Raw genomic sequence first — 19,651 nt, 5'->3', positions numbered from 1 at the left:
CTATACAGAATCATTCTGAGATGATCAGTAGGGACTCAGTTCCTGACTACAAACAGGAAACCAGACATGTCTACACACACACACACGCACACACACGCACACACACACACACACACACACACACACACACACACACACACACACACACACACACACACAGTGAATTAATATAGATGATGTCGATTAAGGCAGCCTCCCCCAACTCTCTGATTCAGAGGGGTTGGGTTAAATGCGGAAGACACATTTCAGTTGAATGCATTCAGTTGTACAACTGACTAGGTATTCCCCTTTCCCTTTCACTTTATAGGTAGTTTTACCTCTCACCTTATTTCGTTCAGTTGTGTAACGGTGGTTTGAAACAAGATGCTTTTTGAGGAAAGGCTAGAACAGAACTTTATGATCAAGATCAACATTCAGTAATTTTACAACAAAATAAATTACATAAATTTAGAACCAGTCAGTTTCCTATTCAGTTTCATATCACACAACTCTTTGCACTGATACTGTGAGTCCAATAGAAGCCACTAGATGAAAATGAAGTTACATGGCTTTCTGAATTTGGGACGCTATGGTGTGTGTTTGTTGAAATTCTATATCAGCACACAAATTACTAATCAATCATAAGGAGTTTTATGGGAAAGTTACAGCAGAAATTACAACAACAACATCTCAATATAGTAATATAATTCATGAATAATATGCAATGTACAAATGAGCTCAAGCTTTACACAAAAAGGCATTGTGAATGGAAAACTGTTTGGACAAAGTATAAAATCAGCGATACAATTGTATGTTTCAAAAAGCATAAGAATGGTTTATATTTACAGCAACATAGAAAATAAGTGCAATTACATCTGACTAAGAACACAAAATAGACACATTTATAAACAAACAAACAAACTAACTAATATAGCAGATGGCATTTGCATGTCAAGATACAATCTCTATCAACTCAAAGATTGGTGTCATTCTGTAAAAGAAATTCACGAAAATGTAAGTAACAACACTTATTCACTCAACTAAGTCAGGTCACGAGGCCAGGAGAAACACTGGGACCTAAGATGAGTCAAGAAAGGCAACAAATGACTCTGGTCAGGTGTCATCTAGTCTAGTCATATCATACTACAGTTGGTCAATCAGTAAACAAGACGTGTTGTGTTACAGTATTCACTTCAATATGCTAAACAGTAGCTCTTTCAGTCTGTTTCTGCTCTCTTGCCAACTCCTTGTGGAAACATCATGCCACATTTTTGGCTTGACAATGACCATGTAGTAGAGAAAAACACAAACTGACCTGGGATCAGCCTAGCTAACTAGGGTTTATTGACCTATTCTATTCCTCATGAGGTCACCCTATGAGAGGTGATCAAATGGAATAGAGTAGAGGTCTTAGTGCAGACTGAGCTTGTCAAGTCATGTCAGGGCTTTATCCCCCCAACTCAGTCCCAGTTAATTACCTAGAAGACCATTTCACTTCCCCTATCTATCCTATGAAGTATAGGCTACACCTGCTGGATCCAGCCGTGATAGAGAGAGGCTCTGTTCCAATATCCATACATGTATACCACTTAGAAGCAATGTAATTGGCATGTATTCAGAAATGTATTTGGCAAGTAGTGTACTAGTATGGACAATGGGACAGTCCTGTGTATACAGGTCTCAGTATGGAAGTGTCAGTGCATGGAGGGGGGTGGGATAGGGCTCTAGATCTCTAACATAACTTACATTAAGTAGTAAAGTGGAGATCTCCTGGGGAAAAGCCCTATGCGGAAAAGATTGAGGTGGAGAGCCACGGTGGACACACTTGGTTCTCAAGGGGGTCTAGAGGATTGAATCAAAAGTCAAGTCTAGCCCCACATGGCAGGGATCCTGTATGAGCGTGAAGGGCCTGAGTAGGGTACATCTGCATAGGGGCCTGAAGCTGAGTAGGGGCAGTTGTAGTGACAGACACAGGACTGGATCATCATGACTGCCCGGTGTAGGACCCTGCCTGTGGGGCACCGGAATGCCACTGTGGCCGTGCTGGTCCGGTAGGGGGTGCAGCAGCGGGCATCGGTGCATTGGCCGCAGTACCGGGGCCGGTAGACTCGTTTGCTGTAGCAGCCCTGGTGCACCAGTCTCACTGGCACCACCGACCTGTAGCTCGGCTCGCAGCGCCGGCCCCACTGGAAAAACACATACAGATCACCAATGTTAACCTACTAGATGAGCTCATGGCTGCTGAGAATAGAGGTTCATTTATGTTTTATTAAATTAGGAATGAACTCAAATGCACTTATTGAAGAAAATATATAACACCATAATACATACTTTTTTTGTACAATGTTGTACACATAGCACATGCTTTTCCAACACAAGCATACGCCAGACCAGACAGAACGGCCATTTAATAAAGGACTGCACACTTTACATTAGAGTCGAGGTGACAATAACATTTTAAAACATATGAGGCCTACGCATGGCATGGGTCCTGTTGACCTTATATAATATCCCTGTTGCAATAACCTAATATCCCTGTTGAAATAACCTAATACCCCTGATGACATAACCTAATATCCCTGTTGCCATAACCTAACATCCCTGCTGACATAATATAATAGGCCTGTTGACAAAACCTAATATCCCTGTAGACAAAGCCTATGTGACACTCTGGCTCCATGGACTTTGATATTTGAGCCAGGGTTGTTATTTTCATTTAGGGTGTATTTCTATGTTGGATCTAGTTGTTCATTTCTATGTTTGGTTTTGTTGTTGATTAGTCATATGACTCCCAATCGGAGGTAACGAGTGTCAGCTGTCGGCTCGTTATCTCTGATTGGGAGCCATATTTAAACTGTGTGGTTTCACCTGGGTTTTGTGGGTTTTTGTTCCAAGTTCAGTCGGTGTACTGAGGACGTTACGGTTCTTGTTTTGTTTTGTCGTTTATTCTACAATAAAGTCATGTTTCTTGGACACGCTGCGCCTTGGTCATACTTGGACGACATAGACGACCGTGACAGAAAAACCCACCTTAAAAGGACCAAGCAGCGCGTCCAGGAGCAAAGGGTCTGGACATGGGAGGAGCTGTTGGACGGAAAAGGGTCCTGGACTTGGGAGGAGATCCTGGATGGGATGGATCGCCGTCCATGGAGCGAAACGGTGGAGAGGCGACGGCGAGAGGAGCAACGGCGTCAGAAGGGCCATCGTCGGAAGGACGAGAGGCAACCCCAAAAAAGTTTTTTTGGGGGGCACATGGCTTTGGGCGGCTGGGCAGCAGGAGGCTGCCACAGGGCTGACGGAGGCAGAGAAGGGGCGAATTCAAAGGGCAACCAGGTTACGGGGGTCACTGGCCAAAGTAGGGAAAGGAGATGTAGAGGCACGGCGAGGGGTACTGGGGTGTATTACCAGTCCGGTCCGGCCCGTTCCAGTTCCCGGGGTAGAGCCAGTGGTGTGTGCCTCCAGTACGGTCCGGCCTGTTACGACCCCTCGCACCAAGTGTACGGTGCGCGTCTCCAGCCCGGCAAGGCCTGTTCCTGTTCCTCGCACCAAGGATACGGTGCGCGTCGCCAGCCCAGCCCGGCCTGTTCCTGCTCCACGCACCAGGGATACGGTGCGCTTCGCCAGCCCGGCCCGGCCTGTTCCGGCCACTCGCACCAGGGATACGGTGCGCGTCGCCAGCCCAGCCCGGCCTGTTCCTGCTCCACGCACCAGGGATACGGTGCGCTTCGCCAGCCCGGCCCGGCCTGTTCCGGCCACCCGCACCAGGGATACGGTGCGTCCCCAGGGCCAAGCATGCCCTGTTGCTGCTCTCCGCACTAGGCCTTATGTGCGTCCCCAGGGTCCAGCATGCCCTGTTGCTGCTCTCCGCACTAGGCCTTATGTGCGTCCCCAGGGTCCAGCATGCCCTGTTGCTTCTCCCCGCACTAGCCCTGAGATGCGTGTCCTCAGCCCGGTACCTCCAGTTCCGGCACCACGCACCAGGCCTACGATGCGCCTCAGACGGCCAGAGTCTGCCGTCTGCCCAACGGGGTCTGAACTGTCCGTCTGCCCAACGGGGCCTGAACTGTCCATCTGCCCAACGCCGTCTGAACTGCCCGTCTGCCCAACGCCGTCTGAACTGTCCGTCTGCCAAGCGCCGCAGGAACTGCCCGTCTGTACTGAGCCTGCAAAGCCGCCCGTCTGCCATGAGCCTTCAGAGCCGTCCGCCAGACCGGAGCCGCTAGAGCTCTCCGCCAGACAGGAGCAGCCAGAGCCTTCCGCCAGACAGGATCAGCCAGAGCCTTCCGCCAGACAGGAGCAGCCAGAGCCTTCCGCCAGACAGGATCAGCCAGAGCCTTCCGCCAGACAGGATCAGCCAGAGCCTTCCGCCAGACAGGATCAGCCAGAGCCTTCCGCCAGACAGGATCAGCCAGAGCCTTCCGCCAGACAGGATCAGCCAGAGCCTTCCGCCAGACGGGATCAGCCAGAGCCTTCCGCCAGACGGGATCAGCCAGAGCCTTCCGCCAGACAGGATCAGCCAGAGCCTTCCGCCAGACAGGATCAGCCAGAGCCTTCCGCCAGACGGGATCAGCCAGAGCCTTCCGCCAGCCAGGATCCGCCAGAGCCGTCCAGCCAGGATCCGCCAGAGCCGTCCAGCCAGGATCCGCCAGAGCCAGCCAGCCAGGATCCGCCAGAGCCAGCTAGTCAGGTACTGTCCCTTAGTCCAGGGCTGCCCCTTAGTCCGGTGCTGCCCCTTAGTCCGGTGCTGCCCCTTAGTCCGGTGCCGGCCCTTAATCCAGTGGGGTTTAGTTGGGGGGTGGTCATGTGGAGGGGGCTACGGAAGCGGATAGTGACTAAGGTGGGGTGGGGACCACGACCTGGGCCAGAGCCGCCACCATGGACAGACGCCCACCCAGACCCTCCCCTAGACTGTATGCTGGTGCGCCCGGAGTTCGCACCTTTAGGGGGGGGTACTGTGACACTCTGGCTCCATGGACTTTGATATTTGAGCCAGGGTTGTTATTTTCATTTAGGGTGTATTTCTATGTTGGATCTAGTTGTTCATTTCTATGTTTGGTTTTGTTGTTGATTAGTCATATGACTCCCAATCGGAGGTAACGAGTGTCAGCTGTCGGCTCGTTATCTCTGATTGGGAGCCATATTTAAACTGTGTGGTTTCACCTGGGTTTTGTGGGTTTTTGTTCCAAGTTCAGTCGGTGTACTGAGGACGTTACGGTTCTTGTTTTGTTTTGTCGTTTATTCTACAATAAAGTCATGTTTCTTGGACACGCTGCGCCTTGGTCATACTTGGACGACATAGACGACTGTGACAGCCTAATATCCCTGTTGAAATAATCTAATATCCCTGTTGAAATAACCTAGTATCCCTGTTGACATAACATAATATCACTGTTGACATAAACTATTATCCCTGTTGACATAATATAATATGCCTGTTGACATAACCTAATACCCCTGTTGACATAATCTAATATCCCTGTTGACATAACCTAATATCACTGTTGACATAACCTAATATCCCTGTTTACATAACCTAATATCCCTGTTGACATAACCTAATATCCCTGTTGACATAACCTAATATCCCTGTTGACATAAACTAATATCCATGTTGACATAATCTAATATCCCTGTTGACATAATCTAATATCCCTGTGGTCCTCTGTAGCTCAATTGGTAGAGCATGGCGCTTGTAACGCCAGGGTAGTGGGTTCGATCCTGTGACCACCCATACATAAAAATGTATGCACACATGACTGTAGGTTGCTTTGGATAAAAGCATCTGCTAAATGGCATATTATTATATTATTGTTGACATAGCCTAATATCCCTGTTGACATAACCTAATATCCCTGTTGACATAACCTAATGTCCCTGTTGACGTAACCTAATATCCCTGTTGACATAACCTAATATCCCTGTTGACATAACCTAATGTCCCTGTTGACGTAACCTAATATCCCTGTTGACATAACCTAATATCCCTGTTGACATAACCTAATATCCCTGTTGACATAACCTAATGTCCCTGTTGACATAATCTAATATCCCTGTTGACATAACCTAATATCACTGTTGACATAACCTAATATCCCTGTTTACATAACCTAATATCCCTGTTGACATAACCTAATATCCCTGTTGACATAACCTAATATCCCTGTTGACATAAACTAATATCCATGTTGACATAATCTAATATCCCTGTTGACATAATCTAATATCCCTGTGGTCCTCTGTAGCTCAATTGGTAGAGCATGGCGCTTGTAACGCCAGGGTAGTGGGTTCGATCCTGTGACCACCCATACATAAAAATGTATGCACACATGACTGTAGGTTGCTTTGGATAAAAGCATCTGCTAAATGGCATATTATTATATTATTGTTGACATAGCCTAATATCCCTGTTGACATAACCTAATATCCCTGTTGACATAACCTAATGTCCCTGTTGACGTAACCTAATATCCCTGTTGACATAACCTAATATCCCTGTTGACATAACCTAATATCCCTGTTGACATAACCTAATGTCCCTGTTGACATAACCTAATATCCCTGTTGACATAACCTAATATCCATGTTGACATAATCTAATATCCCTGTTGACATAACATATCATCCCTGTTGACAAAACTTAATATCCTGGTTGACATAACCTAATATCCTTATTGACATAACCTAAAATCCCTGTTGACATAACCTAATATCCCTGTTGACATAATCTAATATCTCTGTTGACATAACCTAATATCCCTGTTGAAATAACCTAATATCCCTTTTGACATAACCTAATATCCCTGTTGACATAACCTAATATCCCTGTTGACATAACCTAATGTGCCTGTTGACATAACCTAATATCCCTGTTGAAATAACCTAATGTCCCTGTTGACATAATCTAATATCCCTGTTGTCATAATCTAATATCCCTGTTGACATTATCTAATATCCGTGTTGACATAACCTAACATCCCTGTTGACATAACCTAATATACTAGTTGCCATAACCTAATATCCCTGTTGCCATAACCTAATATTCCTGTTAACATAACTTAATATCCTAGTTGACATAACCTACTGTCCCTGTTGAATAAACTAATATCCCTGTTGTCATAATTTAATATCCCTGTTGACGTAACCTAATATCCCTGTTGACATTACCTAATGTTTTGATGCATGTGATAGAAGGAGTCAGGCGCAGGAGAGTAATATGCATCCAAAAAGTTTATTCCGTCGATAAACAGTTGCCCAAGCATGCGACAACAAAACTCAGGCACAGGGGAAATATCTACACTGGTAAACAAACAAGGTAAGGGTAGCTCAACCGAGCTACACACAGCTCACAACAAACAATCACCCACACAGACAAGGAAGGTGTGTGTGAATAATTAGACAAGACAAGTGGAGTGATGATAAATGGATCGGCAGCAGCTAGTAAGCCGGTGACGACGAACGCCGAAACCTGCCCAAACAAGGAGGGGAGGCAGCCTCGGCGGAAGTCGTGACAGTACCCCATTGATGCAAGGCTCCATTAGCGCGCCGACCCCGGCCTCGGGGACAGCCAGGAGGACGCGGAGCAGGGCGAGCCGGATATCCCTCACCGGGACCCCGCACCGTTCCTCCGGACCGTACCCCTCCCACTCCACGAGGTACTGAAGGCCCCCCACCCAACACCTCGAATCCAGGATGGAACGGACCGAGTACGCCGGGGCCCCCTCGATGTCCAGAGGAGGTGGAGGGACCTCCCGCACTTCAGACTCCTGGAGCGGACCAGCTACCACCGGCCTGAGGAGAGACACATGAAACGAGGGTTTAATACGGTAATCAGGGGGAACTAATAACCTCTTTGTGACCTCGTTGACTCTCCTCAGAACTTTGAACAGCCCAACAAACCGCGGGCTCAGCTTCCGGCAGGGCAGGCGGAGGGGCAGATTCCGGGTCGAGAGCCAGACCCGATACCCCGGTACAAAGACGGGGGCCTCACTGCGGTGGCGGTCAGCGTTGGCCTTCTGAAGACCCATGGCGCGTTGGAGGTGAACGTGGGTAGCATCCCACGTCTCCTCCGCGCACCGAAACCAGTCATCCACCGCAGGAGCCTCTGTCTGGCTCTGGTGCCACGGTGCCAGAACCGGTTGATAACCTAGAACACATTGGAAAGGCGTTAGGTTAGTGGAGGAGTGGCGGAGAGAGTTCTGGGCACCGACCACTCCCCCAGCCGGTCCTGGCAGTAGGACCGCAGGAACCTACCTACATCCTGATTTACCCGTTCCACCTGCCCATTACTCTCGGGGTGGAACCCAGAGGTCAGGCTGACCGAGACCCCCAGACGTTCCATGAACGCCTTCCAGACCTTGGACGTGAACTGGGGACCCTGGTCAGACACTATATCCTCTGGTACCCCGTAGTGCCGGAAGACGTGAGTAAACAGGGCCTCCGCAGTCTGCAGAGCCGTGGGGAGACCGGGCAGAGGAAGGAGGCGGCAGGACTTGGAGAAGCGGTCCACAACGACCAGGATGGTGGTGTTACCTTGGGAGAGGGGAAGATCAGTTAGAAAATCAATGCTAAGGTGAGACCATGGTCGTTGTGGAACTGGTAACAGTTGTAGCTTACCCGCTGGGAGGTGCCTAGGTGCCTTACTCTGGGCGCACACCGAGCAGGAGGAGACGTACACCCTCACGTCCTTAGCCAAGGTAGGCCACCAGTATTTCCGCTCAGGCAGCGCACTGTACGGCTGATACCTGGGTGACCAGAGGAGAGTGACGTGTGTGCTCAGTAGATCAGACGATCACGGATAAGAGCATGCACGTACTGCAGCCCATCTGGACACTGAGGTGGAGAGGGATCCATGCGTAATGCCTGCTCTATATCCGCGTCCATCGCCCATACTACCGGCGCTACAATGCAGGAGGCAGGCAGTATGGGAGTGTTGTCTCTGGGCATCTCCTCTGAGTCATACAGCCAGGACAGCGCGTCTACCTTCACGTTCTTCGTACCCGGAATATATGACAGTGTAAACTCAAATAGGGCCCACCTGGCCTGGCGAGGATTCAGCCTCCTCGCTGGCCGGATGTACTCCAGGTTACGGTGGTCCATCCAGACGAGGAAAGGGTGTTTTCCCCCCTCGAGCCAATGCCTCCACACGGTCAAGGCTCGAACAACAGCCAACAGCTCCCGATCACCAACGCCGTAGTTCTGCTCCGCCGGGATGAGCTTCTTCTAAAAAAAGAACACACAGGGGCGGAGCTTGGGTGGCGTACCCGAGCGTTGAGACAGTTCAGCTCCTATCCCAACCTCGGACGCATCCACCTCCACTACGAACGGTAGTGATGAATCGGGGTGGGCCAGTACTGGGGCTGAGGTGAACAGACCCTGCAGTTTGCTAAAGGCCAGGTCAGCCTCAGCAGACCAGCGGAGCCGGGACGGCCCACCCTTCAACAGGGAGGTAATGGGAGCTGCGACCTTGCCAAAGCCCTTGATAAACCTCAGATAATAGTTGGCAAAGCCAAGGAAGCGCTGCACCTCCTTAACTGTGGTTGGAGTCGGCCAATTACGCACGGCTGAAATGCGATCTCCCTCCATCTCCACACCTGAGGTGGAAATGCGATATCCAAGGAAAGAGAAGGACTGCTGGAAAAACATACACTTCTCTGCTTTAGCATAAAGGTTATTTTTCAACAGTCGGGCCAGCACCTTGCGAACCAGGGACACATGCTCGGCTCGCGTAGCGGAATACACCAGGATGTCATCGATGTAGACCACTACACCGCGACCAAGCATGTCCCGAAACACCTCGTTCACAAAGGACTGGAAAACTGAGGGAGCATTCATCAAACCATAGGGCATCACCAGGTATTCATAATGCCCCGTGGTTGTGCTGAATGCTGTCTTCCACTCATCTCCCTCTCGGATACACACCAGGTTGAACGCACTCCTGAGATCTAATTTGGTGAAGAAGCGTGCCCCATGCATTGATTCAATCACTGAAGGAATGAGGGGGAGAGGATAACTACATCTTATTGTCTCCCTGTTCAGTGGTCGATAATCAATGCACGGGCGCAGACCTCCATCCTTCTTCTTCTCAAAGAAGAATCTCAAGGAGGCGGGTGAAGTGGAGGGACATATATACCCCTGGCGCAGGGACAAGGTGACATATGTTTCCATAGCCACCGTTTCAGCCTGTGACAGGGGGTATATATGACTCCTGGGAGGCACAGCGTCTACCCGGAGGTTTATCGCGCAATCCCCCGCCCGATGAGGTGGTAATTTAGTAGCCTGCGTTTTAGAGAACGCTTGCGCCAGATCTAGGTATTCAGGGGGAATTTGCACAGTGGAGGTACTGTCTGGACTTTCCACCGTGGTTGCACCAACGGAAACACCTAGACACCTACCCTGACACTCTCGCGACCACCCCGTGAGAACCCTCTGCGGCCATGAAAAGGTGGGGTTGTGGAGTGCTAGCCAAGGGATACCTAATACCACAGGCAAAGCAGGAGACTCAATAATGGAAAACGTCACCTGCTCACAATGATTCTCCTGGGTAATCATGGTGACTGGTGCAGTAACTTCCTTAACCAACTCGGACCCTAATGGTCAACTATCAAGTGCTCTGATGGGGCGTGGAATGGATAGGGGAATCAATGGAATGCCTATACGGTGTGCGAATGCCCTGTCCATAAAGTTCCCAGCTGCGCCTGAATCGACTAGCGCCTTACACTGGGGAACATCCATGTGCTCAGGAAAGGAGATTAGTATTTTACAGTGCGCAGCAGAGGGCTCTGAACGAGTGTGGGTGTTCGATACCTGGGGTGATGCGTGAGTGCCGTGCCTGCCGCCTCCAGGACCAAAATAACGTTGACTACGGCGTGTGGTGGATTGTCCCTTCGTGCCACCAGAGTGGCACTGTCGCTGTCCTCCTCCGCTCTCTCGGCTGGCGGCTCCACCCAGCTCCATCGGCTGGAGGTCCAAGTCTTCCGGGGTGAAAACGGGCAGACCCCTACCAGGACGTCCTCTGGCTGCCATCAGGTTGTCCAACCGAATGGCCATGTCCACCAGTTTATCGAAGGACAACATGGTGTCCCGGCAGGCTAGCTCCCGTCGGACGTCCTCCCGCAGATGGCACCAGAAATGGTCGATTAGGGCCCACTCGTTCCACCCGGATCCCGCTGCCAGCTTCCGAAACTCCAACGCGAAGTCCTGCGCGGTCCTCGTCCCCTGCCTCAGGTGGACCAGTCGCTCACCCGCCTCTCGACCCTCGGGCAGGTGGTCGAATACCGCCCGAAAGAGGCGAGCGAACTCCCTGTAGTCCTCCAACGCAGCGCCTCCTTCGTTCCACACCGCGTTGGCCCACTCCAGGGCTTTCCCACAGAGGTAGGAAACGAGGACGGACACCTTCTCCCGCTCAGATGATTCCGGCCTGATGCTGGCGAAGTAAAGCTCCAATTGGAGGAGGAATCCCTGGCACAGCGCCGCTGTCCCCTCAAACGCCCGTGGTCGGGATATCTGGATCACTCCTGGTGCTAGGGTGTAGGTGGCTGGATCCGGTTGGCCAGCTGGTCTCGACAGATCGGGTCTGTTCCTCTCCAGGCATTGGACGACCTGAAGAACCTGATCCATCGCTTCCCCCAAGCTGGCCAGCATCGTGGAGTGCTCCTGGACCTGTGCCATGACTCCAGGCATGCGCTCTTCTCCTGCTGACTCCATAGCAAGGTGGGTGGTTCTGTGATGCGTGTGATAGAAGGAGTCAGGCGCAGGAGAGTAAAACGCATCCAAAAAGTTTATTCCGTCAATAAACAGTTGCGCAAGCATGCGACAACAAAACTCAGGCACAGGGGAAATATCTACCCTGGCAAACAAACAAGGTAAGGGTAGCTCAACTGAGCTACACACAGCTCACAACAAACAATCACCCACACAGACAAGGAAGCAGAGGGAACACTAATACAATGACTAATTGGGGATAAGGACCAGGTGTGTTTGATTAAGTGGAGTGATGATAAATGGATCGGCAGCAGCTAGTAAGCTGGTGACGACGAACGCCGAAACCTGCCCGAACAAGGAGGGGAGGCAGCCTCGGCGGAAGTCATGACAATTGTCCCTGATGACATAACCTACTATCCCTGTTGACATAATCTAATATCCCTGTTCACATAATCTAATATCCCTGTTGACATAACCTAATGTCCCTGTTGATATAACTTAATATCCCGGTTGACATAACCTAATATCCCTGTTGACATAACCTAATATCCCTGTTGACATAACCTAATATCCCTGTGACATAACATACTATCCCCGTTGACATAACCTAATATCCCTGTTGATATAACCGCAAATCCCTTTTGACATAACCTAATATCCCTGTTGCCATAATCTAATATCCCTGTTGACATAACCTAATATCCTTGTTGACATAACCTAATATCCCTGTGACGTAACCTAATATCCCTTTTGACATAACCTAATATCCCTGTTGACATAACCTAATATCCCTGTTGACATAACCTAATATCCCTATTGACATAACTTAATATCCCGGTTGACATAACCTAATATCCCTGTTGATATAACCGAAAATCCCTTTTGACATAACCTAATATCCCTGTTGCCATAATCTAATATCCCTGTTGACATAACCTAATATCCTTGTTGACATAACCTAATATCCCTGTTGACATAACCTAATATCCCTGTTGACATAACCTAACATCCATGGTGACATAACCTAATTTCCCTGTTGAAATAATCTAATATCCCTGTTGACATAACTTAATATCCCTGTTGACATAACTTAATATCCCGGTTGACATAACCTAATATCCCTGTTGATATAACCTAATGTCCCTGTTGACATAACCTAACATCCCTGTTGCCATAACCTAATATCCCTGTTGACATAGCCTAATATCCCTGTTGACATAACCTAAAATCCCTGTTGACATAATTTAATATCCCTGTTGACATAACCTAATATCCCTGGTGACATAACTTAATGTCCCTGTTGACATAACCTAATATCCCTGGTGACATAACCTAATGTCCCTGTTGACATAACCTAATATCCCTGGTGACATAACCTAATATCCCTGTTGACATAACCTAATATCCCTGGTGACATAACCTAATATCCCTGTTGACATAGCCAAAGCCAGTTGGGGAGTGGGTTACGAGAGGTTCTATAGGCAGGTATGGGCTCACCATGGGGCTTCTGCGTGGCTGGAGTGCCTGACAGGGCCGGACCTTACAAAGACGGCTCTGCATCTCGAGCCGGCAGGCTGGGTTCTTGTTGGAGACCCGCGTGGAGACCCCAACGCCACAAGTCCGGGAGCAGACACTCCACTCTGTACTCTGGTCTATACAGTTGAAGGCTGGGTTCTGCTGAGGACCAGACAGGTCTGGCCACAACCTGTCTGATCTGGAGGCTGGAGAGAGGAGGCCAGAAGAGAATGAGACTGAATGGTGAATTTCCTGAAGAATATTTGATTGCTGTCTAAAAAAAAATAAGAAGAAATATGGGGAATAACAGCAGTGCGCTTCGAGAAGGCACACTAACAGGACAATGAGGAATTACTGACTTGTCACGACATCCAGCTGTTAACAATTCAATCAGAGCCAAACAAACTCATCTCGCCATCATGGTTGACAACTCCGTTGTGTCCTCCTCCCAGAGTGCAAAGAGCCTTGGCGCGACCCTGGACAACACCCTGTCGTTCTCCGCTAACATCAAGGCGGTGCAGGAGCCAAAAAAATAAATATATATATATATATATATATAATAGAATTATTGTAAAATTAACTCTGTCCATAAGGTGTAGATAGTAAGTATAGACCGGAAGTAGAGGCCTGGGCATTGTTGTTCACTAATTTACTCCAAGTAGGGAAAGGATGGCGGGGTTGAAAAGTAATAAAGGGGAGTATATATATAAAAAACATGGGGGATTGGAAGTGATGCAAACAATTACATTGATAGAAGATACAATCTATCTGTAATATTAAGCTGATCCATCCCAAAAAATAAAAAATAAAACATCAAGGCGGTGACCCGATCCTGTAGGTTCATGCTACAACATTTGCAGAGTACGACCATGCCTTACACAGGAAGCGGCACAGGTCCTAATCCAGGCACTTGTCATCTCCCGTCTGGATTACTGCAACTCGCTGTTGGCTGGGCTCCCTGCCTGTGCCATTAAACCCCTACAACTCATCCAGAACGCCGCAGCCCGTGTGGTGTTCGACCTTCCCAAGTTCTCTCACGTCACCCCGCTCCTCCGCACACTCCACTGGCTTCCAGTTGAAGCTCGCATCTGCTACAAGACCATGGTGCTTGCCTACGGAGCTGCAAGGGGAACGGCACCTCCGTACCTTCAGGCTCTGATCAGTCCCTACACCCAAACGAGGGCATTGCATTCATCCACTTCTGGCCTACTGGCTCCCCTACCTCTGTGGAAGCACAGTTCCCGCTCAGCCCAGTCAAAACTGTTCGCTGCTCTGGCACCCCAATGGTGGAACAAGGTCCCTCACGACGCCAGGACAGCGGAGTCACTCGCCACCTTCCGGAGACACTTGAAACCCCACCTCTTTAAGGAATACCTGGGATAGGATAAAGTAATCCTTCTACCCCCCCTTACCCCACCCCCCAAAAAATAAATAAAATAAAATAATTACAATTGTAAAGTGGTTGTCCCACTGGCTATCATAAGGTGAATGCACCAATTTGTAAGTCGCTCTGGATAAGAGCGTCTGCTAAATGACGAAAATGTAATGTAACATGTAATCTGACATGAATTCCCTGTTAATATATATTTTTTTTATCAGCGTGTTTCAGATGTCATAATGTCTCTTATTGACTCAAATGGCCTCAAATTGGACAGGAACTTTTTGTATTTTTATATCACAGAAAAGCAGTGTTATCAATGGAGATAGTATCTCCGGTCGGATCTGTGAGTCATAATAATCAGCTGTTTTTTTTGATCAGCTGTGTTTCTCTAACACAGTACGGAAAAAGGTCAAGGCTTTGAAATTCTAGAACACTCAGAACAAAATGTTCCATAGCTATTGATATAGCTTGATTAGGTGACAGCGTCAGAAATTATAGATGTTTTATTTTCTTAGTGGTTTTATTTTCCTAACCTACTATTTCAGACTCCTTGGGCTTCTTATGTTTCATTGTTGTGTAGCCTAGCCATGCGGCTTGTTATGAAACTAGGGATTTGTCCCAAATGGCACCCTATTCCCTATATAGAGCCCTATCGGTTTTGATCAAAAGTAGTGAACTATATAGGGAATAGGGTGCCATTTGGGACGCACACATAGGAAACATGGTCCACTGGAAGAGGGCTTATTATTTTAACAATAATGTGCATCTTCATCTGGCCAGACTTTTCCAATGAAATGCTGCGGTTATATTTGGACATTGTGTCTTTTCATTTGGCCAGACTCACCCCAATAAAATGCTAAAGATCCGTCAATAAAAGACGTCAGACTGTGAGTGTCAGTGACAGAGCTCAAATAAATGTGGGATGCTAAATATTGTCCTACAGCTTGATCAACAAAATAACATTTGTCATTGTGGTATCCAATTGTGTGTGAACAATTCCTTATATATGTGAAGTTGCTTGTCTAAAACCAGAAAATAACGTTTGGAATCCACAGTGTCCTTTAAAGATGGTCCAGTTTAAAGATGTAGCAGAAACCTGCGTCAGAACAGAGGATGACTAGCCTGGTCCCAGATCTGTTTGTACTGTATAGCCAATGACAACCACCATAGTAGTGGGCTATACAGCACAAACAGATCTGGGACCAGGCAAGTGTATGACTGTTATCCAAGCCTGATGTTACCTGTGATGGCATCCTGAATTATGGTATTGTCCATGTTCTCACACACCCACTCCTTGCAGCACTTCCCAGGCAGCTGTACCCGCTGGGGGTGTGGGCAGTCTGGGCTGGGCAGACGGACGTCCTCAGGGCACAGGGGCACGCAGGTCACCCCTCCCCCCAGGCAGCGGCACTGGGTGGCACAGGAGGGCTGGAACACCTGGCCATCCAGGTAGGAAACCCCATTCAGCTCACAGCCCAACTCCTGACCTGGATGGGTATGAACAGAACAGACCTGTGTTCAAATACTATTTGAAATCTATCAAATACTTTGAGCGTTTGCTCTAACCTGCCTGGAGTCCAGATGGGCTGGGTTTGCATTTTTGGGACTATTCTATTGCTCCATCAAGCCAGGCAAGCTCAATCAAGCACATATAAAGTATTTGAAATGATTTCAAATAGTATTTGAACCCCAGTATGATGTGGGAACAGGACAGAGAGATCCTCTTAGGCTCCTTACCCTGGACTGGCAGCCCCACCCTAACCCTAACCCATACCCTGGAACATGGCCCCTGCTCTGGTCTGGAGGAAATACAATTAGGAAAGGAAAACCTCAAACCTCAAACCGAGAGAGAGAGAGAGAGAGAGAGAGAGAGAGAGAGAGAGAGAGAGAGAGAGAGAGAGAGAGAGAGAGAGAGAGAGAGAGAGAGAGAGAGAGAGAGAGAGAGAGAGAGAGAGAGAGAGAGGAGAGAGAGAGAGACAGAGTTACAGAGCTTGTGTGAGAGCGAGGTAAGGACACAAGAGGCTCATGTCTACTGCCAAGCCTGTGGGTTGTTATGTGATGTTATGGGAGACCAGGCTGTGTCCCAAATGGCACCCTACTCCCTATTAAGTGCACTGCTCTGGTCAAAAGTAGTACACTATGTAGGGAAAAGGGTGCCATTTGGGACACAGTCCAGGCCTGGGGAGACTGAGGAGTCTGTTTTGCAATCCATGTGTGTTGTCTCTGCAATCTATCATTCTCAGTGGGCAGTCATCAGGGGAAGTGTGTCAACACCACCACTGAAAATAGAGGTTGAGATGTTTTGGAATACAGTCAAACTAAAGCCCCTCCGCTCTGCGGCTGGCTGGCTGGCTGAGTATAGGCCCTAAACAGAGTGTCTGTTTGGCCCTCTCATACATACAGACATTCAGATAGAGTGCAGCTTCAAACCCCCTCCCTTTATATGCTTATTGTCATGGGCAGAGGTTGGTTGTTTAGTGTTAGAAAATAGTTGTCTGTTTGTCCCACCCACACAGACACAGACTGCAAAGCCAAACCACACCTGGTCTATACTGTTTATCTGACTCTGAATCTTTCAGGCCTGGGTTTGGCTTGGGCAGAGTCTGCTGGTTTACTGTTAGGAAGGGTGGCACTGTTGTGTTTGCTTATGACTGAAAGTCAATAAACAATTGGCACTCACTGGAACACTCTCCAGGGTCGCTGGGGAAGCTGGCGCTGTAGTCACACTGCAGTCCTCGCTGGCTATCACACACGTACAGATCACTGCAGGCCTCCCCCTGCTGCCGGGCACACACCTGGCAGCACTGGCAGCCGTCCAGGACCAGAGGGACTCCAGCTGGGCACAGGGGCACGGGGCTGGGGCACTGGCATGGTCCCGGGCATAGCTGACACCACACCTAGAGTAACACAGGGGGCAAAGGTTAGAGCAGGCTGAGGTTAGAGCAAGAGAAGTAGGAGGTCAGTTGTTGTTGTTGTTGTTGTTGTCGTCGTCGTCATCATCATCATCATCATCATCATCATCTTCATCATTATTATTATTATCATAGTCTTCATTGTCGCCATCATCATAATCGTTATCAACATCAACATCATAGTTGAAAAATGCTGCAGTTATGTTCTGAAATAAAACATCCTTTCTTTGACCAACTGTAAGCATGTGTATTTGGTAGAAGTGCTTTGTCTGGGGAACACTATGTCCAACACTGTCTAGTCAAAATACTCCTGTTTTCAATTACATGCAGTTAATGGAGCCAACCCACAGCAGGCAGCCTTTGGACATACTGGCCTCAATTATTCACTGACGGAGCAATCTCATTCCTCCCCTGGACTCTTCAATTGTTTTAAACATAATTTGTCATCTCAAACGATTCTCTGTGGCAACTATACAATAGAACATCAAACATTCACAATATTCTTAATTCATCCATATTTACCAATATTGATCATTATTATTCATGATGATCAAAGTGTACAAAAATGCTCAAAAAATGTTTAGGCCATTCTAAATAACAAAATACACAAAAATAAAGTCATATGCATTGTACAATACTGGTACATCATGCAATGAATAGCTTCTTGTACAAATATTACAAATCGGCTATAGAATAAGTTACAAATATTACAACTTGGCTATAGAGTAAGTTACAAATTGGCTATAGAGTAAGTTACAAATATTACAAATCGGCTATAGAATAAGTTACAAATATTACAAATGGGCTCTAGAGTAAGTTACAAAAATTACAAATTGGCTATAAAGTTACAAATATTACAAATTGGCTATAGAGTAAGTTACAAATATTACAAATGTTCTATAGAGTAAGTTACAAATATTACAAATTGGCTCTAGAGTAAGTTACAAATATTACAAATTGGCTCTAGAGTAAGTTACAAATATTACAAATGTTCTATAGAGTAAGTTACAAATATTACAAATTGGCTCGAGAGTAAGTTACAAATATTACAAATTGGCTCTAGAGTAAGTTACAAATATTACAAATGTTCTATAGAGTAAGTTACAAATATTACAAATTGGCTCTAGAGTAAGTTACAAATATTACAAATTGGCTCTAGAGTAAGTTACAAATATTACAAATGTTCTATACAGTAAGTTACAAATATTACAAATGTTCTATACAGTAAGTTATATTATTATTATTAAGTTACAAATATTACAAATGATCTATAGAGTAAGTTACAAATATTACAAATTGGTTCGAGTAAGTTACAAATATTACAAATTGGCTCCAGAGTAAGTTACAAATATTACAAATTGGCTATAGAGTAAGTTACAAATATTACAAATTGGCTCTAGAGTAAGTTACAAATATTACAAATGTTCTATAGAGTAAGTTACAAATATTACAAATGTTCTATAGAGTAAGTTACAAATATTACAAATTGGCTCTAGAGTAAGTTACAAATAAAAACAACACTGACATAAAAACAAACAATCAGTTCTATCAAAACTATCAATTCTACAGATTTAGTTTAATCTTCAACCACAGCCACCTGGAAGCTTCTGATAGATCTTTCCATGGAACAAATGGAATCAGTCAATGGAATGCAGTCACATTGATCTCCACAGACAGTCCACATCCTGAGCAACAGGTGTAAGATACAGGTACAGTTCACCTCCAGATACACACAAAGAGAAAAGCAGAATAGCAGTATGGCCTCACCTGGAGTGCACCAATACAGAGCAGTAAACCCAAGGCTATCACAGTGTCACTGAGTTGTCTTGAAATTTCCATTGAAACGACCGTAGGTTGATTGGACTGCTCTGTTGTGTCTGTCTAACCTCTAAGTGATGAAGTTGATGGTAGTGGTGCTAGCTAGCTACCAGTGCTGCTTGCTGTTGGCTAACTACTCATTCCTCTGCATGGGTGACATTTATAAAGTCTCTGCTGTGATGTCACATAGCTGACAGCCGTGTAAACAGTCACTGGAGCGGGATCAGAAATGTTTCACATTCCTCCTACTCACTGTCATCCATTTACACTTCCAGCCCTTTTTCCCCTCCCTCCCGCTCAGTCTGCTGGTGTGCTGCTAAATTCACAGAGCTTAACACAAGTTGAG

General features: G+C 47.2%; 1 protein-coding gene across 1 annotated transcript; it reads right to left on the bottom strand.

Moving 5' to 3' along the window:
- Positions 1–461: 461 nt before the first annotated feature.
- On the bottom strand, positions 462–19,420 carry LOC121537411 (CCN family member 2-like). The gene is made up of 5 exons (XM_041845048.1): positions 19,255–19,420; positions 17,256–17,472; positions 15,817–16,062; positions 13,177–13,400; positions 462–2,165 (listed from the first exon to the last, which is right to left on the bottom strand). The coding sequence occupies exons 1-5, from the start codon at positions 19,324–19,326 to the stop codon at positions 1,848–1,850; spliced, it is 1,077 nt and encodes a 358-aa protein (XP_041700982.1). The 5' UTR covers positions 19,327–19,420; the 3' UTR covers positions 462–1,847.
- Positions 19,421–19,651: the final 231 nt, after the last annotated feature.

Source organism: Coregonus clupeaformis, chromosome 24 (assembly GCF_020615455.1).
Source record: "Coregonus clupeaformis isolate EN_2021a chromosome 24, ASM2061545v1, whole genome shotgun sequence".
NCBI classification, from domain to species: Eukaryota; Metazoa; Chordata; class Actinopteri; order Salmoniformes; family Salmonidae; genus Coregonus; species Coregonus clupeaformis.
The sequence above is the reverse complement of the archived record's forward strand: the minus strand, read 5'-3'. Positions and strand labels throughout refer to the sequence as shown.